General features: G+C 41.1%; 1 protein-coding gene and 1 long non-coding RNA gene across 6 annotated transcripts in view; one reads left to right on the top strand and one right to left on the bottom strand.

Annotated features, from left to right (window-relative positions):
* spef1 (sperm flagellar 1) overlaps nt 1-16,918 on the bottom strand; it is a 39,289-nt gene extending 22,371 nt beyond the window's left edge. For 2 of the 3 annotated variants that reach the window (XM_048563563.1, XM_048563565.2), the window contains exons 1-4: nt 16,729-16,918; nt 10,345-10,456; nt 3,728-3,863; nt 2,597-2,638 (exon numbers count right to left, since the gene is read on the bottom strand). In XM_048563563.1, the coding sequence (XP_048419520.1) occupies nt 2,597-2,638; nt 3,728-3,863; nt 10,345-10,456; nt 16,729-16,837 (399 nt within the window). In that variant the 5' untranslated portion in view covers nt 16,838-16,918. The remainder of the gene's footprint in view (nt 1-2,596; nt 2,639-3,727; nt 3,864-10,344; nt 10,457-16,728) is intronic. The other variant, XM_048563564.1, reaches the window with a different exon arrangement.
* LOC132206365 (uncharacterized) overlaps nt 16,586-22,089 on the top strand; it is a 53,887-nt gene continuing 48,383 nt past the window's right edge. For all 3 annotated transcript variants that reach the window (XR_009443010.1, XR_009443008.1, XR_009443009.1), the window contains exon 1: nt 16,586-16,838. This is a non-coding gene — a long non-coding RNA (uncharacterized LOC132206365). The remainder of the gene's footprint in view (nt 16,839-22,089) is intronic.

The raw sequence follows: 22,089 nt of genomic DNA, 5'->3' as shown, positions 1-22,089 counted from the left end.
AGGTGTCATCAGCAGCAATTTGCAAACATTTTTCAAGCATCAATAAGTATGTGGACAATTGGTAAAATTCAGGATTTTATCATATCTTGGAGTATTAATACACTGAAGCCTTATCAGCACTGAAGCAGTGAATGCTTGGGGAACATGGCACGTCAATCAATGGATAATGGTGAAAAGACAAGGTTGCATTTCAGATATGTACTGTTATGACCATTCCCAGGGTAAGGGTAATTTTTATAGTTAGCACAAAAACAGACTGCCTCAATAACAAAAATGATGGTCGAGAAGTATTTTCCCTTGATTATTAATCCAGACATCCAGGTAATGTTCTGAGACCTGGGTTCAAATCTTACCATGGCAGATGGTGGAATTTGAATTCAATAAAAGTCTGGAATTAAGACTGTAACGATGATGATTGAAACCACTGTTGATGTTGGAGAAATCAATCTGGTTCACTAAAGTCCTTTAGTGACATTAATGAACCTTACCTGGCCTGGACTTCATAAGACTTGGGATGCACAGAAATGTGGTTGACACTTAACCGCCGTCTGGGCAATTTCAGGATGGGCAATAAAAGCTGACCCACCCAGTGATACCCACAACCCGTGAATGAATTAATAGAAGGCTATTTAATTTTCTCTGCTAATTTGTTGGAATTAATGGATAATTAAAAACAAAATATGCACACTCTGATAGAAAAGAGAACAAAGAACAGTGCATCTTTTTACTAGTAAAGAACAGTTTTGGAATAATAATTTGGGGCAGATCATATTGAAACACCAAGGAAATGGAGTGCAAAAATGTTTATCTGGATGCGGAAAGCAGACTATAAAATTTTGACTGGTGTCATAATTTCAAGGAATCAGCTCCAGTAATTCTTGAAAATAAACACCACAATATAAATGGTGACCCTGTGATCCTGCACTTTTGGGTAGGAGCGAGGTTGGCACAATGGCTCGGTGATTAGCACTGCTACTTCACAGCACCAGGTTCAATACCACCCTCAGACAACTGTGAGTATGGAGTCTGCACATTCTTCCCACTTCTGTGTAGGTTTCCTCCAGGTGCTCTGGATTCCTCTCACGGTCCAAAGATTTGCAGGTTATGAGGATTGGCCATGCTAAATTTCCCATAGTTTACAGGGATGTGTAGGTTAGGTAGATTAGCCATGGGAAACAGGGATGGGGTGAGTCTGGGTAAGAAGCTGTTTGGAGGGTTAGTTTGGATCTGATGCTCCAAATGGCCGATTGGGGTTCTATGTTTCTAACATGTGAGAGTATAAATTACAATCATCAACTTCATGTTCAAATGTTTGACATGAATACACAATTATATGCACTTTATTTTTAATACAGAAATTACCCAATTTGTATAATATTGAGTGAAAATACTGGAGTACATTCAAAACAATTTATGCGCTTATACATGAAGTTTGCTGATGGCAAATTCCACTCTATGGACTTACACCAGCAGAATAAAGATGACGGCAACAGACACAGATGAAAGGATTCTTGTAAAATGTCAGGTTTATGTTACAAAGCCACTACATGTAGAAAGAGTCTTAAAATATCAAGGGCTGCTGACACAGTGAAATCCAGCTGTGGTGAGGGTAAATACCACAGCCCCTGCAGGGGTGCGTGAGCACAATTACTGAGAAGTTTCAAAGATGTAATTTCTTTATGGATGCTAGACATACCTCGACACTGCCATCAGCAACTGGAAAATTGCATTGCTGCCGAGGTTGAGCAGGGTGAGCACTCAGATTGCTCATGCCTAGAATAAGTTCTGCTATATTAAACAACACCTATACTCATTGTCCACTGCTACTACCTCTAGTGATGGATGGTTACCTCTTCAACAAGGATATCAACTTGCATTTATATAGCACCTTTAAATGTAATGGAACATTCCAAGCTGCTTTAGGACACTATTAACAAACGAAATCTGACATGAATCACACAGGCAGAATTGAGGAGAGGTAGCCAAAATAGGCATGGTTTAAAGGAGCATCATAAAACAGGACAAAGGGGTTAGGATGGACAGGCTTCAAGAATAAATTCCAAAGTTGAGGACCTAGGCAGCCAAAGGTACAGTTGCCAGTAGTGCAGCAAGGAAAATCATTGAAAGAGAATCTTGGTACCTCTAGAGTCAGTTGCAATGCCTCATTTAAACTGACAATGTTGCTGTACAGAGCATGTCACCAAAAGCATCAAAGTAAAATAAATGCACCACATGGTAAAGACCACTGCATAAGATTAGCAGGGTAGCAAGGTAAACACTTAATATCTGAGTAGCAATTGAGTAAAATGCTTGAAATTATTCGATTGAACCATAACTGAAATTAAGGACTTCAGTTGCTTGTGTGGTTCAGTAATATTATGTCGCCTCTGCATCAGGAAGTGTAGATTTAAGTTCCACTTCAGAGGTTTCAGCATGTAAGCTTTAGAATATAGGCTGGTATTTCAGTGAAATACTGAGGGAGTGCAGCACTGTCATTAGCATTGTGTTTTGGATGGTAACTCAAGGTCCTGCCTCTGAGGTACTTTATTGTAAAAGGATCGAATAAATACAAGCATTTCTTTCTAATTTTACCTACGTTTCTGCATGGGAACACATCTGGCCAGCTGTCATTCATTGGCTGGAGAGGTAAAGAGAACAAAGCGCAAATTTACATTAAAGACCAATATTTACTTGAACTACTTCTGTCATGTATTTCTAGTGAGGTTGTTGACTTGCTTGCTGAGCTGGCTTGTTCTCATTCAGATGTTTTGTCACCATGCTAGGGAAACATCATCAGTGGAGCCTCCGAAGGAGCAATGTTATTCTACTCTGCTTGGAATTTATACTGTCTGGTCCTTTATGGTGAGTACTGTCATTTCCACTTTTGATCTGTACGTGTTTGTACTCACCATAATGGACCAGACAGCATAAATTCCAAGCAGAGTAGAATAACATTGCTCCTTCGGAGGCTCCACTGATGATGTTACCTAGCATGGTGACTAAACGTTTGAATGAGAACAAGCCAGCTCAGCAAGCAAGTCAACAATCTCCTCCACAACCCTAGGTACAGATCTTTGCCAAAGCTTTAAATGTATTTCTAGTACTGTGGAATCCTGCTTGATTGTACAATTCAGGTGATAACACAAAAATATCTGCAGTTATGAACTTCCTCATGCATGGATGGCTGTTTGAAATTTGTGGCTATGAACCTCTTTCCAGCCACAATTGTGCGCAAAGAACTATATAAATGATTATTGACAATAGTGCACCACCAGCCAGAACAGGCAGGCTGTAGTTGGGTAGCTTCACCAGTCCTTTTGAAGATAAACAAACAGTGGCTTCTGCTCTGTGTTTCACTGACAGTAAACTGAGATCACAATGTGGGGCATTGTAGGCATGAGATGTTCCTCTGAGCTGGCTATTGAACAAGGTATTTAATTAGTAACCATCTGGGAAGCCTGCTTTTTAAATGATTATTAGCAGCCTTGGATATAATTTTCAGAAAAGGCTTTCTGAGTAGATCATTACCATGAGCTGAAAATAAAGCAAGGTTTGCGTGCTTGCTGTCACTAGTTTAATGGTATATATAAATAAAGATTCACATCTTCACCTTCACAGTGCATTGTTGGTGATTAGTTAGTTACAGAGCTCCAATAAAAATAAAGACATTTGAATATTACACAGTAGTAAAATGTACCTGCATATGAAAAAAGTGTCTGTTTCTTACTTGTGTGCGATTGAGTTCTTCCTCAATCTTCTGTCTTAACATGTATAAAACTGTTTCAATAACTCCAGGAGAGCTCTTAACCAACTTTGTTAACATGTCTTCTGAAATATGAAAATGTAATTTGGAAAATACTTTCCTGCATAAAAGAATTGCGAAAGAAGTTTAAATGAAATATACTTCTAAATATCATACTTTTCATCAATGTAAGGCCCTATACAGATCTCACAAAAATTAATACTTTGTGACATGATCGTAGCAGATTGTTTTAGGAAGTCAATGTCATATATTATCAGTCATTGTTAACTACTTGATTTCCAGTTTCTAATAATCTCATCTATAAAAAGCTATCCTTGCAAATAGTTAGTGCAGAATATCTACTTTGAAAAAGTATGTAAAAGACCACATTGTGGGAACATGGGTCAATAATACTGATTTTGGATAGTATACCATGAACAGAGTGGATTCCATGATTGACCCCTTTACAGTGAGAAAATTAAAAGCAAAGGTAAATTCCTCACCTAGTGACAGAAGACGAAACTTTCTAAGCACATTAACAGTGCAGCAAATGGGAACATAACTATTATCCGTGTTAGGAGAAACTGAAAAATACTTGGCGTAAAAACCAATCAGAAAAATATTGAGAGAAGTTTGTCTATGAGAAAGAGTCACACGTAAGGTCTAATCAAGAGTGGACAGGATCAGGGAGAGAGAGGGAGACAGTCATATGAAAGAGCTAATCAAAGGGAGAGGAGATCAGGCAGAGAGAAAGAGAATCAATGTCAATATGACCAAGGAAAGATGAGATTGTGGAATAAGATGGAAAGATCTATTTAAAGATGAAGCAGCTGGTCACATGAATTGACTGCTCAAACATCATACTGGTGGAGTCTCTTGATCAAGAGAGTAGGTCTTCTCCTTCCATGCTTGTATCTAATAAAGTTGGCTCGAGTTGAACAAGGAGTCTGATCCTCAAGGCTTGTTTAGGTGCCAGGGCAAGCGCTCACCCTTTGTACATAGTGACAGGGAGTAAATGTACTACACTGGGACTGCAGTAGTGAGCAGATCATAGGTTGAGTATCTTTATTTTATAATCTGTCATTAGGAAAGGTGTACTTCACGGTCACAGCACTGGTCATTTAAGTAGGTGACGATGAATCATTGAGACCTATGTGCCAATACAATAGAGTGAGCTAGGGGTACAGGACAGCAACCAGATAGATCAGAACTGTGACATGACAGGTAAGCCAGAATCATAAGGACTTATATCCAAGCTGTTATATGAGAAGTCAAAATCACCATGGAGCAGTAGCTAGAGGCAAAGAGCAAGAATAGGGAGGAGCCGTGAGCTATCAGGTAGATTAGAACCATCACATTGCTGATGATAGATCAAGATGTCATAAGGGCAAGAATCATTGTAGGGCAGGGACTAGGGCAAGGAATGGCTACAGATATAATGTGATGCCCTGTAAGGTGGTGATCAGTGGGAACATAGTGATATGTCAGAAAACAACATCTTCAGTTTGGGACCTGAGGAGTCAATAGTTAAAGTTCTGATGGATAAGAGAGAGAATTGAATAAATAGGATGAAGAAAAAGGGTTGCAAGTCCAGAGCTACACTAGAGGCGCAATCTATCTGGTGGGATACCCAGTAAAGGGATGAGAAAGATAAAAGGATTGTTATCACTATTTGTTCTTGAGACTGAGGAAACAAATCCAAAAACAAAGCCAGACAAATAATAGAATCAGTGGCAAAACAGACTTGGACAGGAGTCAGGAAAGGTTAGTAAAATTTTTATTGGAAGCAACCACAATAGTCTGGAAGGCTGCTGAAAAGACAAAAAAGAAACAAAACAACTTGTCTGTGTAGGTCTTTGCCAGTGTTTAGTCTTTTTATGTGTTCAAAAATTGATAAATGGCAAGTGTGAATGAGTGGGAGTGTGTCTGAACAAAGTTGTGTTAAATTGCTGTAAATGGAGTTTCTGGGCTTGGTCTGGCTTATACAGATGTTGGAGGAGCATGTTGGTGAAGCAAAACAGCAGATGAAAGGTCCACACATAAAGACAGGAAAATGGAATCAGTCTGGCTGCTGGCTAAGTGCGAGAAGCAGGGGAATAAATGTAACCAGTTAGAAGAAATGTGTGCCGTAGTTGACAGGACAGAGTCCACTACAGAAAGAAAAACGTGAATGATGGCTGGAATGATACAGGCATATAGACAAGACAGGTTGGTGGATGGGGAAAATTGAGCTTATGAAGGCCTGTTGTGTGGACATATCAAGACTGGAGGGAAAGAGGCAAACAGATCACAAGTAATCGAAAGAGAAAAATAGCAAAGCTGAGCAGGAAAGAGAGATAACAAGTGTGGAGATGGATGAACACAGCAGGCCAAGCAGCATCTCAGGAGCACAAAAGCTGACATTTCGGGCCTAGACCCTTCATCAGAGCTTTTGTGCTCCTGAGCCGCTGCTTGGCCTGCTGTGTTCGTCCAGCTCCACACTTTGTTATCTTGGATTCTCCAGCATCTGCAGTTCCCATTATCTCAGGAAAGAGAGAGATGATTTCAAGGCTACCAGCCATTCCAGGTAGAATACAAGATCAGGGCAGAACATGCATTATGTATTAATTCATTCAAAGGCAAGTTACGGCAAAAGTGAGGGATCATTTGTGCTTGGCAACCAAATAGTAGAAGGACTCTGAACCCAGAATAGGCAACAGGGTTAGAAAAGGAATTTGTAATTCCATTCACGTCCAAGGAACTAGACATAGGAATTGGGAAGCTGGCACGTGGCCAAGAGCCATGTGGTAACTTTCTAGATTATCAAAATACCAGATTCCATAGTTTTGATAAGACAGATGAGAATAAGTTGTTGCTGGTCACACTAGACTCAGTGACTTACTCAGTCCTGCCTGAGTAAAGAACGGCACAAAACACTTAGGATGAAATGAAGATGTGGGTATGATGGGATATAGGTCTCAAAAAATGAGAATCATGTCAACCTGTTCAGAATACGAGGCAAAATCTGTAATATTGGGATGAAGCACATTCTTTGTTCTATTCCGGAGTGAGACAGAAAGAGAAAATGAGGCAGACAGCCTGGGCAAATAGTCCTTCCAGTTCCACGTGGATGCAGACTAATGTCTACATTACCCCTTGTGGTCTGTTTTGTGGCTGGTTTTAAAGTAATTTATGTTTTAGAGTGTCAATTGTTTTTTTCTCTCTGTTTTGCTTCCTTTAAAAGCATGTGCTATTCTTTCCTGTTTCTGTAGAACAAATGCATTTATTTTGTGGACATGATGTTCACGCGTTTGAAATAAGACTTTATGATTTGGATTAAAGGAGAAATGTATTATATTTTAAATGGTTTGAGTGATTATAATGAATTCTGTTCTGAATTGAATTTATCTTGAGGTTAAAAAAATATACTGCAAGATTTAAGGATTTGAGGATTTTTGATTCTTGCTCTAGCTCTGGGAAGACTATAGAGAATTTATTTTAATTTTGGACATTGCTAATTGGAACCTCAACATGAACATTTCAGGTGAAATAAATTAAAAAAGAAAAGAAACTGAGAAGGTTGGAGAGGCTTGAGGATTAATCTAAAATACTGCAATTAAGCTACAGAACGGAGGAAAAATTACTAGAATTAAAGATGTAAAATACTGTTAAGAGAGACAGTGTGACCTTCAATCTGAAACTCAGTGGCACAACTGTTGATGAAACTCTAGACGTTTTTAAAATTTGAAATATTCACATCAAAGTCAAAGAAGCAATTCAAATGCGATCAACTCCCAGGGATCCCTGAGACAAACAGACTGCCAATATGAAAAGGTTATTGTCTGTGATCAAACAACATGCACTTTAAACAAACTGATTACCCAGGCAATGATTTTAAAAGTTAGTGTAAGCCAGGTTGTAGAATTTGTAGCACTAATTAAACTCTTAAAGGGGAAGGAAAGCAAATCAACATGTACACAGATAGTAGATATGCATTTGGAGTAGTGCACGATTACCTGATTGTCTGGAGCAGTAAAGAATATTTATTGCCTCAGGGAAGTCATATAAAATGAGAAAAGATAATTCGGAAGCTTATAATGGCAGAAGGAATTTGTGGCAGTCAAAGCTGAAGTTCACCAGAAGATCATTATTCCAGTTGCAAATATATAAGGGGCAAGCAAATAATTAGGAACCCAGTGATGACCAAGGAGCAAAAGAAGTGGGGGATTGTGGGGTGGGGAGGAGGTAGTGCAGTGCAGTGAGTACAAAGTGAGACTAATGAATGGAGATCACGGGATATTTCTTATAAAAGCCAAGTTGGTAGTACTTTAGGCAAGCTGGTCTGTGAGAAAGACAGTCATATGAAAGCTAATCAAGTGGAGATGGGATCAGGGAATAAAAAAAGAGATTCCATTACAATGTGATTAAGGAAAGAAGAGATTGGGAAATAAAGTGGAAAGATCAAATGGAAGATGAAGCAGCTGATCGATGGCTTGATTGATGGATTGATTGATATTGTAATAAAAAGAACAGTGGATTCTGGAAATCTGAAACAAAAACAGAAATTGCTGGAGAAATTCAGGAGGTCTGGAAGGATCTGTGAAGAGAAAGGTGAATTAACATTTTGGCTCCAGTGACCCCTCTTCATTTAAGTTCCTGACTGCCCAAAAAGCGCCTCAAAAATCGAATGATCATTTGTGACCTCAAATCTGCATTGTCTATTCCTGATAATCCTTTATCCCCCTTGCTTAACAAGATTCTAACTACCTCTATTTTCAAAATATTGAAGGGCCCTGCTTCCATCACCTTTTCAGGAACAGAGTTCCAAAGATACGCATAGAAAAAAATGGTCTCGGCTCCAGCTCTGTTTTAGCAGACATTCAGTGAGGGTTAATAGGCCCTGGTGAACTCTGTTTTATCGCCTCGGATTTTCCAGACTTTGCTTTACTAATCCACTTCATTCAATATGTTCAGAGAAGTAAAACTTGCTGTTGTATAGCCTGGAATGGCCAGGCCATTTTTCTGACAACATTGCTGTTCGATCAATGCTGTACCACCACCCATTTATTCTGCCGTCTTAAGCTACCTTTAACATGAGCATTACTATGCAATTTAGAATTTGTACTCAACAAATTCAACAAAATAGCTTTTGAAAGGTGGACAAAAATGAGCAAAATCTCCATGACTAGTCAAGAATGAAATTGTTATACATTAACTATTACTGATTATGTCATTAGCTTCAATATTGAGGAATTTCACCCCTTTGGGATACTAATCATCAACACTAATGACTTGCATTTATATAGCATATTTTATATAGTATACATCCCATGGTGATTCACACAGATCATTCTCAGACAAGATTTGTCACAAGCCTCCTAAAGATGTATTAGGACAGGTGACCAAAAGTTTAGTCAAAGAAGTAAGATTTAGGAATGTTCTAAAGAAGAGAGAGAGAGGTGAGTAGAAAGGCAGAAAGGGTTAAGGAGAAAATTCCAGAGCTTATACCTAGGCTTATACCTTGGAAGAATTTGACTGCATTAGAGTGGGTGCAGAGGAGTTTCACTAGACTAGATTCACCAGAGTAGATTCTGAAGAAGGGTCACAGGACCTGAAATGTTAACTCTGATTTCTTTCACAAGTCCTGCCAGTTCTGCTGAGCTTTTCTAGCAATTTCTGAATTTCTGTTTTTGTTTCTGATTCGCAATGGTTTCTAATTTTATATTCACCAGATGTTGCCTTAGCTAGTGCAATTCAGTTATGAAGGGAAACTAGAAAAGCTGGGGTTGTTCTCCATAGAATGGAGAAGGCTGGGGGTAGACCTGGTTGAGGTCTGCAAAATTATAAGGGATGTAGACAGGGTAGGTAGGGAGAAACCTTTTCCTCCCCTTAGTAGAGGGGTCAATAACTTGGGAGTAAGAAGGTGAGAAGAAAGATGCTTGGGCCAGTTTTGAGGAAATTGTTTCCACTCAGAGGGTGGTGGGTATTGGGAATTCAGTTCCTAAAACAGCAATACGGTTGGAAAACCTCTAGATCTTTGAGGACCAGTTCAATGAACACTCAAAATGCCATAGCATACTAGGCACAGGCCAAGTGCCAGAAAGTGGGATTAGAACTGATAGTTACTTAATGCATGACATAGACACAAAGAGCTAAAGGGACTTTTCTTATGACTGTGCTCAGGCTGCTGCAGGCACAACAGCCAATGATGGTTAACAAAAATCATTCCAGAAAAAGGGGGGCACACGGGTTAGCATTTTTGAAAAAAGGTTGCTGACCACCCAAACATTTCAGAGTTTTTATCAGAACATTAACTGGCATCATGCTGCAGAACAGTAAACTGCAATAAAGCAAACTTTTAAAATAGAGTGAGAAGAGGGCAGAAAAGTTATTTCCTGTTGTTTTCTTCTGAAAGTTGAGGTAAATCGCGGAAGCTGGTGAGATAACTTAGAGACTTTCAAGGAGCTGTCAATCCAAATAGAGTTTGAGTTGTTCCAACTCCAAATGATACCAAGACTAATTTTAGTCATTTTATTCTAGACAATTCCTGAGGGCGCTGCACTGTGAAACAAAGAAAAACTATTTGTCGCAGACCATGAAATATTAAATATCAAAGCACTTGCCTGTCTAATATCTGCCAATTGCTCAGTTTTTGCTGGGTAGAGTTTGCTGGAATATAGTTGTGTATTTCTACCAGTTTTGGCAAAAAATGCTTCACCACTTCAGCAACCAATACTTGAAAGAAATGAGTAAAAACTATTTTGAGATTCTTTTCAGTTAGCAAATTATCATTAAGATTATTAAAATAATTCAGAATTCTGTCAAAATTAGTTTTGTAAAATGATTAAATCATTATATTTATTTTCTACATTTGCAGTATACATACATAAAACAACTTATTTCATCGAATTAAGTTAATATGGTTAATTTTCCAAATACATATTGATAAACAATGATGATTTTCCAAAATGTATCAACCACAAAAGGCTCAATGTCATTTGCACAGTAATAAACCTTTTATCTTTTTCAGTTAGGGGATGTGGTCATCACTGACTGGGCTAGTTATATTGCTTATTGAATGCCCTTGAAAGGGTGGTGAGCAGCATTCTTAAACTTCTACAATCTATTTGGTGTCAGCATAAGGAGGGCTATTAGACAGGAAGATTCAGGATTTTGATTCAGCAAAAGTGGAGGAACAATAACATATTTTCTGAGTCAAGATGGTGAGTGAACTGGAAAGGAACTCTGCAGGTGGTTGCAAGTCCCCTGTATCTGCTTTCCTTGCCCTTCTAGATGGTACTGGTTGTGGGTTTGTAGAGTGCTGTGTAAGGAGCTTTGGTGAATTTTTGTAGTGCATCTTTTAGAAGGTACACAATGCTGGAATAGTATACAGGTGGTAGAGAGACTAAATGTTTCTGGCTGTGATGCTAATGAAATTGGCAATGTAGTCCCAGATGGTGTTAACTTTCTTCAGTGTTGTTACAGTTATGTTCATATGGGGGAAACCAATCACATTCCTGACTTGTGCCTTATAGATGGTGAACAGACATTGGGGTGTCAGGTAGTGAGTACTTGATACAGGATTCCTAGTATCTGACCTAATCTTGGTGGCCACAGAATGTATACGGCTCATCCAATTGACGTTCTGGTGAATGGCATCCCCCAGTACATTGATACTGGGGAATTCAGCAATGGCAATGACATTGAATATTGAGGACAATGATTACATTCTCTCTTGATGGAGACAGTCAATGTCTGGCATTTTTGTGGTGCGAAAGTTTCTTGCCACTTGTCACCCTGAGGCTGGATATTACCCAGATCTTATTGCATCTGAACATTTACAGCATCAATGTCTGAGGAGCTGCAAAAAGTGCTGAACGTTGTGCAATCGTCAGTGAACATATTCACTTCTGACCTTTTGATGGAGGAAAAGTCATTAATGAAGCACGGAAGATGGCTGGGGCCAAGGACATTACTCTGAGGAAATTCTGCAGAGAAGTCCTAGAGCTGAGATGACTGACTCCCACAACTAAAACTATCTCCCGTTATTGTGAAGCAAGTGATGCTCCACAGCACTGTTGATGACCCTTTACATCACTTTATTGATGATCAAGAGTAGATTGATGGTGTGGTAATTTGCCAAATTGATTTTGTCTCGATTTTCTTGTATAGAACATACCTGGACAATTTTGCACACTGTCAGTAGATGTTAGTGTTGTGACTGCACTAGAACAGTTTAGCTACAGTTGCAGCAAGTTCTGGAGAACAAGTCTCCAGTACAAATTTTGGAATATTGCCAGGGCCCATAAGCATTGCATTATTCAATGCTTGTAGTAGTTGCTTGATATCACATGGAGTGAATTGAATTGGCTGGAGATGGCTATCTGTGATGTTAGGGACCTCTGGAGGAGGCTGATATAGATCATTCACACAGCACATCTGGCTGAAATCAGTTGCAATGTTTCAATCTTATATTTTATACTGTTATCCTATGCTCCTCCATCATTGAGGTTGGGGATATTTGTGGAGGTCACTTCTATACTGAGTTGTTTAATTGTCCATTTCCATCCATGACAGGCTCTGGCAGGACTGCCCAGTTAATTCTGGCCTGTTGGCTAATCAATCTCTAGCTCAATCTATCACTTGCTGGTTATGCTGTTTGGCATGCAAGTTGTCCTTTGTCATCGCTTCAGTTTTTTTTAGCTGATCTTGGCATGCCCTCCTACACTCTTCACCAGGCTGATTCTTCAGGCTTGATGATGTTGGTAGAGGGAGGATTATGAGATTACAAACTGTTTTAATTCTGCTGCTGCTGATTTTGGCCATTTGTCTCATGGATGCCCAGTTGCATTGTTACATCTGCTTGAAATCTATCCCATTTAGCACAACGGTAGTGACACAAACATGATTGAGGATTTCTTTAAAGTGAAGACAGGACTTTGTCTCCACAAGGAATGTGTGGTCTTCACTCCTATGATACTGTCATGGGCAGATACGTCTGCAGCAGATTGGTGAAGGTGAGGTGAAGTAAGTTTTTCCCTCTTGTTGTTTCTTCACTACATTCCCCAGACCAGCTCTGTGCTGTAGGATATGGCAGCTTGGATGGTAGTGATTTGAAAATCATTGTAGACATTGATATCCCCCACACATACTACATCCTACCCTTGCCACCCTCGGTGCTTCTTCCAAGTGATGCTCAACATGGAGGAATACTCATCTGTTGAGGGGACTGAGTGGGAATGATACATCTCCTAGAGCAACTCCCTTTCTTACCTGTATGCTAATATGCTGCCATCTCTGCTGGTGGGACAGGGCAAATCGTCATTTCCAGTGCCCAGGTTGATGCCAGGTGTTTTATGCAGTTTCATTCCTCTGAATCTTGTCAGTAGTTTTACAAATGATTGAAATTGTCTAGCAAGCCAGAGGGCAGTTTAAAGCCAACCACATTGCTGAGCGTCTACAGTCATATAGAGACTAGATCAGGTAAGGATGGTAGGTTTCCCTCCTTTAGTGAACCAGATGGGTTTGTTTGACAATCGACAATGGTTTCAAAGACTTTTCATTCCAGATTTTTATTTAATTCAAGTTCCACTATCTGCCATGGTGGGATTCGATCCTGGGCCCCCAGGTCATTATCAGGGTCTCTGAATTACTAGTCAATCATCGATGGTCTCGCACAGACAAGGATGACTGACTTCCATTCTCAGGGTGAGTTCCTAGGTGGACGTACAGACTGATGCAGCTACCGCAGGCTCTGTTACACTTGGGGCAAGTGGCGGTCACAGGCAGGAGTAGGTGGGGCATCGGTATGGCAGTGCTCTCCTTTTGCAGTTTTCATCTGGCTTCCATTTTTTCCCAAAGGCAACGCTCAAGGTGCTCATTGCCTTCCTGGTTGCTCTTCCTCCACTTTGGATGGTCTTGGGCCAGTGACCCCCACCAGTCTATAGAAATGCTGCACTGCACCATGATGCCTTGAGGGTGTCAGGGAAGTGCTTCTTTTATCCACCTGGGGCTCGCCTGCTGTTTCAAGCCTACTAATCGATACCGCAATGTCCTCTGTTATGACCATAGGTCAGATCCTCAAACTACTATGGGCATTCTTAACATTGCCAAAATGTGTTTTATTAAGAGAGCTAAATACAGCCAAAAATGGTTGTCGATGTGATTGTATGGTTGTCTGGAAAGAGAGACCCACAGGGCATCACAGCCAAAGATGTGAAGGGAACTTCAAATAACAACGCTACAAGTGGTGAAGAAACATGTAAAAATTGACAGGACTGTGACCTCTTGTGATACAAAGATAACAAGGGGCTGACAACCCCCTGCCCAATAACAAGATACCTGCTGAAGATTGTGGCAGGCATAGTTTGTGTTTTCCTTTGAAGAATGTACAAGGTTAATAGTTGAACTGGCAGTAAAGAAAACTGGACGACCAAAGGACTCTGTCTGACCCACAATTTGGAATTCAATCATAGAAAAAGGGAAACATAACAACCAAAACAGCTCCCAAGTTTTTTTGTGAAATAAATGATGGACTTATGGGCATATGCTGAAGTACAATTTTATTCAAATTTTCATGAGCTCTTTCAAACATTTTGTATTAACTTTACTTTGTTCCAAGTTGCATCAGATTAAGATGGTTAGCAAAATATATTTTTGTAAACATTGGGGATCATTTTGCTCCCTGCAATTTTGCTTTTAAAGATATAATTAAGGGTGCTCTTCGGTACAGTGTGCAATGCAACATGATCCTGGGTTCTGTCTAAACTACATTCGATACTAATTTATCCAGGAGTCTGTAGGGGCAGCAAGAAGATAGTAAATCAAGATTATTCTCTTGTCCATATCTTAACTGGGAGGTGTTATAAATGCAAGAGTTTAGATTGGGCTGGACAATGCAATGATTTGAATGAAAGTGTTCAGAGTAAAACCTTTGGAGCAGTAACATTTTCTTCAAAACACTTTCTTTCATATCCCATATGAAAGTTTTGGAGAAAGTTTTAGCTGGAATAGTTGACTAATCCAGTCCTTTCTGCCCACATACCCATCAAAACAGGAATAGGTAATTCAGTCATAGAGACAAAATCATAGAGATGTACAGCACAGAAACAGACCCCTTTGGTCCAACTCGTCCATGCAGATCAGATATCCTAAATTCATTAGTCCATTTGCAAGCATCTGGCCCATTTCTCCCAAAACCTATCCAGATGCCTTCAAGCCTTCTGCCATTTTCTTAGCCTGTAGCAGATTGCATCTTGAGCTGTCCGTCTTGGCTCTGTATCCCTTCAGAGTCTTGTCCATCAGCGTTAAAATTATCAGTACACCACCAGAGCTCAATAACATTTTTGGGAGAAATTTCTGCTAGCCTTTAGGAATCAGGAACATTTCTTGGCATCAACTAGCCTAGCTGTAAACATTAAGTATTTTGTTTGGGCTTCCACCAGAGGAAAGAAGGGGAAAAATGGCTTGTATTTTATAAGACCATAAGACATAGGTGCAGAAAGCGTCCACTGCATTTCATCCACCATTCAATAAGGTCATGGCTGATTTGACTATCCTCAACTCTACTTTCCTATCTTATCCCCATAACCCTGGCTAGCTGGAAATCTGTCTATGTGGCCTTGAATATACTTGACAAATTAGCCTCAACAGCTCTCTGTTGTAAAGAATTCTACAGATTCACTTCTTTGAGAGACTTTTTTCCCAAATCTGTTTTAATTGGGTTAATCCTTACTCTGAGACTCTTCGACAATGGAAACAACCTTTCTGCATTTACCCTGTCAAGTCTCCTAAGAATGTTATATGTTTCAATAATGTCACCTCCATTCCTTCTAAACTCCAAACAGCACATTTTCAACCTACCTAACCTCTCTTAAAGAGATAGTAGGAACTGCAGATGCTGGAGAATCTGAGACAACAATCCCTTTGAAGTTTGTGAAGTCCGAAACGTCAGCCTTCCTTATCATCTGATGCTGCTTGGCCCGCTGCGTTCATCCAGCTCTACACCTTGTTATCTCTAACCTCTCTTAAAACAGTTTAGTAAGCCTTCTCTGGCCTGTCTCCAATGCCAGTATATCTTTCCTTGTATAAGAGGCCCAGAACCGTGCTGTACAACCATGAGGTTTTGAAGTGTCGTCATTCTACTCAGTGGCCAATTTGTGGCAAGCTCCCACAATAAGCAACATGATAAGCATCTTATAATGTTTTACTGGAGTTGGATAAACATTGGCAGGGAAATTTGTGAGTCATTCCCTGTTATCAATTTAAGTAATGACATGGGATCATTTAAAGCCAACGGAGAAAAATGGTCAGTTTAAAGTCAAATCTGGAAGGCTGCTCCTCCGGTAGAGCAGCACTCTCTCAGTGCTGCAGTGGAATGGTCAGTCTTGAGACACTCTAGATTGTAGGTGAACCAACTAAGGGTTGCAAATAAACAATTTCTCTGTCAGCACCAATCACCCCCAAGGAAGCCTAGCAGTCCAGAGAAATTCCAGCACCCTTGCCTGTACCGCAGCAAAAGAGGACAGAGTACTACATAGTGAAACCAGGCCCACAGCTCTGGATCACCACGTGGAGGGTGCAAACAAGATCTCCCCACCCCGGTCCTGGACCCCGCCCCTTCAGCAATGGCTCCTCCTACCTGGGCCCGAGGTAACACGCTCTTAGCCAAGGCACCACCTATCCAGCCAGAGACCCCGCCTCCTCGGCTAGGACCACGCCCATTTCCCCCTGACCCCGTCCCTTGGTCAAGGGGGCAGTGACACAAGCAATGGCACCGCCCAGCCGTAGACCTTGACCCCGCCCCCTTTAGCCATGGTCCAACCCACCTATGACCACAACCCCGCCCCCACGGCGCCCAGCGGCTCATGCGTTCCAGGAGTGACCGTTAACAGTTCGAGGTCTGGGGAAGTGCAGGGTGGAGGGGGCAAATGTTCAGCTCAGTCTGCGCGGCTGCCCCTCATTCCCCCACCAACCCCCCCACATCACCCCCGAATCCCCCCTCGTACCTCCGTCACTGAAATCCCGGGCAATGTTCCGTTTCGGCCTGGACAGCGGGATTCCGTCAATCCAGGCGTATAGTTCCTGCAAGGCCTCCTTGCTGAGCTCCCGGGTCATGGTGAGCACTCTGTGGGCTCTTGGGACCGGCACTTTTCGTTTAAACTTGCCGTTAGTGGTGGCAGGCTGGCGGGCGGTTGTGTGTTTACAGTACGTTGCCTGGTTACAGCAGGGCAGGTCCTGAGTACGGTGCCAGAAGGGGGTCATACGGCACGGCAGAAGCCCAGACAACCTCAAAACCAAAAACAGACATTCACTTAACATAAAGAAGTGCCATGGTGGAAATCGAATCCAAATCCGAATATTGCTGCAGAAACTCATCAAGACTGGCAGCATCTCTGCAGACAGAAACTTTCGAGTCCATGCTGCCAGACCTGCTGGGTTTCTTTGTTTTTGCAGCACTGACTGATATCAGGTCTTTGCTAATCATTTAAACTTGATTTTATTTTAAATGTGCCCGTTCACCTACTTGTTTGCCATCAGCTGCCATGCTGTCATTTATGAACAGATTCATATCAAACCATTAGGGCATATTCTAACCTTAAAATGATTATCTTGATGTCACCGCATTATAACTGATTCTGCTTATAAACCACCTTTTTAAAAAATATCGTTCCTATCGGATAATTGGGCCTGATACAATTTGACTTTATCAAGTATCAAAAATAAACAATTAATATTCAAATTGGGTTCATTTAGTGCCACAGACGCCCTGGCCTTGCTTTCTTTTTATTGAGATGTGCTAAATTTAGGGCACTATAAAAATTTTTTACTATAAAAAATGTTTTCTTTTCTGCAGCTTTGATACTGGTGCTGTCAATGGTTGCCCACTGAAACATAGCCTCAGTCTCAGAGACATTGATTTGGAAACCAAGAACGTTGTAGGGAAAATGACTCAATTTCTTTTCTACAATGTATTGTCATGGTCTGTCAATACATCATTGTATGCCCATTATGGCCTTACAGCAAGAGTTGTGTCCATCATTTTGTCACTACCTCTTGTAATACTTGGAGATTTGTATCTTGGTGGATACCTTATTTGACTTAATTAGGGTGCTTCTCTATTAAGTTCAATGTACGTGCTGGACTTGTGACTTCCAGAACATGCTGCTTCACGTTGGTGCAAAGGCTGATTGGATGTGGAGATTAGAAGAATAAGAGGACACCTCAATGGAAAAAAGGTCCTAAGAAGACTCGATAAGGTAGATGTAGAGAGGTTTTTTTCCCCTTTTTGGAGAATCTATGAGCGGCGGGCATAATTTCAGAGTAAGGAGTTAAGACAGATGAGGAATTTCTTCTCAGAGAGTAGTGAATCTGTGGAACTGTTTATCACAAAAGACTGTCAAGGCTGAGCCATTAAGTATATTCGAGTCTAAGCTATATTTTTAAATCATGCAAGGAATCAAGGGTTATGGGGAAAAGACAAGCATTGAGCATTATTAAATCAGCCATGATCTCATTAAATGGCAAAGCAGAATTGATAAGCTGAAATGTCTACATTTGCTTGTACATCTTATGGATCTGGAACATTTAGCGTAGCGTAGTATCCTCTTACCTTCTTCATTGGTAGTGATGCTCTCACCAGTACATGTGCACATCTGCTAATCTGGTTTATATGCCAAATTCAGATGGTATATCTGTAACAGGAGTAATATTCTTTAAAATCACAATGGAACAGATAGCTTGAGGAAAATGCTTTAATTTCACTTGAGAAAACGGGTATTGTTTGAAATATTCACACAACAAAGCAGTGGCCAGGTGCTCTGCTATGATCCAGAGAGAATATGCCCAGTTTATATTAAAGATGTGGGTGTAAATGCAACTCGTTGTCTTTGCTGCATTTGGGTTACTCCATGTTCTGTTCTGCTGGTTTTATACTCCGCGGGTCACTTCATAATTTACATCATTGTATTTCAGCACTATTGTTTTTACTGGTAGTTAATTTTAGTGAGTGTTGCTTGTTATTCTATGCACAATACCAATATAATGTCCTTTCCCACAAGCTGGTATTATGAATCACCAACAATGAATTGGGCAATAAGTTTGCCAAAAAGTGGATCAATAAGTTGCTGCACTACTTTTACAGCTCTCACATTTTTAGGATTCAGACAAGGACTATTTTTTGTCACTATATCATGTACATACTTGATATCAGATGTCTTTAATTGTACCTTTTTCTTGTTCAACTTTAGATTCATCTGTTCAAGCCCAGTCTAGGAGTTGCATCAGGTTGTGTTTCTGCAGGCATAAACTAGCAGATCCTTCCATGTAGCTTCTACTCTTGAATGGTCAGTAACTAGATTATGATGTCTGCTTGATATTCCTTTGGAAAAGAAGCTATGCCAAACTGCATACGCAATCCTTATCTCCCAAAGGTATCCAGAATGGAAAGCTGTAGCTTTCACCCCCCTTCATTTATCAGTTACCATCCTTGACACCTAGGATAGTCAAGACTTTTGCCTTTTGCAAGTTGTGGCACAATTCCTTTAGTAGTTGGCATGGACTAGTGGGGCATCTTCAGAGCTTTATTTAGATTATTTAAGTCAGTGTATATTCTCAGCTTTCCAGGTTGTTTCACTGTTGTCATGCTGCTAATCCATTCTGCAGGAACTATTATTTTCTTGACAACTTAATTCTCTTCCAGCACTTCCGTCATGCCTTTAAAGCTCGCCTTGAGGGCAGCTGGAACTTTCCTGAGTAGATACAGAATTGTTCTTAACCTGATCTCATTTGAGACCATACTCTCTTGGAAGACAACCTACCCCTGTGAACACAATCAGTTTACTCCTCCAGGATCTATGCCATGGTCAATACTGTGTTGTGTTGCAAATCTCTTTGCACGTTAGAGATTGGACTGGTAATGCTCCAACTTGCTCTGGCTAACATGAGTGGCTTTTGCTTGCCATTTATAATCGGAAATGCCAGACTATTAGAGGAATCTTAACCTCACTTTCGAGGTTTTCATTTTTGGAGCACCACATTGAGCCATTTTGGACAGACCTATGAAGATCATAGTCTTGTATGACACACGGTGTCTATCTGACAGTTGATGTTCTCCTTCTGCAACCCTTATTTCAATAGTCTAGAACTACATTTCATTGGTTCACCTGACTGAACCAAATTGCCTATATGGTGTGTAGGGTACTTCATCAGAATCTTCAGCTAGTATCTCTCTGGTGGCCATCTGCTTCCTTCAGGCAAGACAAATGTGTGCGCGCGCACACACACACACACACACACACACACACACACACACACACACACACACACACAGCTTTTCTCATGCTGCTTTCTCATCTTTATCATCCTAATTTAAAAAATGCTATATAAAATGCTATAAAAATATATTTGCAACATATTAGAGTTGCATGATCGCTCAGCAGTTAGCACTGCTGCCTCACAACGCTAGGGTTCCTGGTTCACTCCTACCCTTAAGGGAGTCTATGTGTGGAGTTTGCACATTTTCCGTGTCTGCGTGATTTTTTCCTGAGGGTACTCTGGTTTGCTCCAGCAGTACGAATATGTGCAGGTTAGATGGATTGGCTGTGCTAAATTACCCTAGTGTCCAGGGTTGTGCAGGCTGGGTGGATTAGCCATGGGAATTGCAGGATTATGGGGATAGTGTATGGGGCTGTGTTTGAATGGGATGCTCTTTGGAGGGTCAGTGTGGACCTGAAGGGCTGAATGGTCTACTTTCACACTGTAGGGATTCCACTCTATGATATACAAGATCCTGAGGGGTCTTAATGGGCCAGTTGTGGGGTTGATATTTTCTGTAAGAGAATACTGTTGATTTTGATTGATCTTATTGTCATGTGCACCGAAATGCACTGAAAAGCTTTATTTATGAGTGGTACAGGCAAATCACAGCAAGCAAAGGATGTACATATCAAAAAGACTTGGAGGCATGCAGGTTACTTGCAGGCAACATTATTTGAGGCTAGAGTCCATTCAACAGTCTGATAATAGCTGGAAAAAAGCTGTTCCTGAGCCTGCTGTGCATGAGTTCAGGCTTCAGTATCTTCTTCCCAACGGAAGAGATTGTAGAAAGTCATTACCAGGGTGCGATGGGTCTTTGATGATGTCAACTGCCTTTCCACAGCAGTGAGCCATGTAAATAGAGTCCATGGATGGAATGTTGGCTTCCATGATGGTCTGGGCTGCACACACAACCTTTTGTAGTTTCTTATGGTCCTGGGCAGAGCAGGTGCAATACCAGACTGTTATGCACCTGGACAGCATGCTTTCAGTGGTACATCTGTAGAAGTTGCTGAGGGACCTTATGGACATGCCAAATTTCCTGAGTTGCCTGAGGAAGAAGAGGCATTGTTGTGCCTTTTTGACTGTTACATCAATATGGGAAGTCCAGGACTGGTTGTCGGTTATCATCACTCCGAGGAACTTGGTACTCTTCACCCTCCCAACCTCAGTTCTGTTGATGTAGATGGGAGTGTGTTCTCCTCCTTTCTGAAGTCGATGATCAGTTCTTTAGTTTTGCCGACATTGAGAGACAGATGGTTTTCATTGTACCACGTCACCAAGTCCTTGATCTCTCTTCTGTATTTTGATTCATTGTTGTTAGGTATTCGTCTCACTGTGTTGGTGTTGTCAGGGAACTTGTAGATGGCATCCGTTCGGAATTTGGCAACACAGTTGTAGGTTTACAGGGATTACAGTAGGGGGTTGAGGACGCATCCTTGGGAGGCTCCAATGTTGACAGTTATTGTGGAGGAGGTGCAGTTACTGATCCTCTCTGATTGTGGCCTTTGGGTCAGAAAGCTGAAGATCCAATTGCAGAAGGTGGGGCTCAGACAAAGGTCATGCAGTTTTGACCCCGGTCTGGAGGGGATAATGGTGTTAAAGGTGGAGCTGTAGTCAATGAGCAGGAGCCTTATGTAGCTGTCCTTGTTGTCCAGATGCTCCAGGGATGAGTGCAGGGCGAAGGATATGGCATCCTCTGTGGATCTGTTATGTTGGTAGACAAATTGTAGGGGATTGAGGCAGGCTGGGAGACTAGAGTTGATGTGGGCCATGACCAGCCTCTCGAAGCACTAATAATGATGAAGTCAGAGCTATTGGGCGGTAGTCATTAAGGCACACTGCATTTGTTTTCTTGGGTATGGGGATGTTAGTGGTCTTCTTGAAGCAGATGGGGACTTTGGCTTGTAGGAGGGAGACGTTGAAGATGTTTGTGAATACTTGCGCCAGTTGGTCTAGACAAGATCACAGTGCTCGGCTGGGGTCACTATCTGGGTCTGTCACTTTCCTTTGGTTGACTCCCAGGAAAACTGATCTACTTCTGAAGCAGTGAC

The sequence above is a fragment of the Stegostoma tigrinum genome, chromosome 37 (genome assembly GCF_030684315.1).
Source record: "Stegostoma tigrinum isolate sSteTig4 chromosome 37, sSteTig4.hap1, whole genome shotgun sequence".
In the NCBI taxonomy this organism is placed as follows: domain Eukaryota; kingdom Metazoa; phylum Chordata; class Chondrichthyes; order Orectolobiformes; family Stegostomatidae; genus Stegostoma; species Stegostoma tigrinum.
Note: the sequence above shows the minus strand (reverse complement) of the source record. Positions and strands in the feature narration are given on the sequence as shown.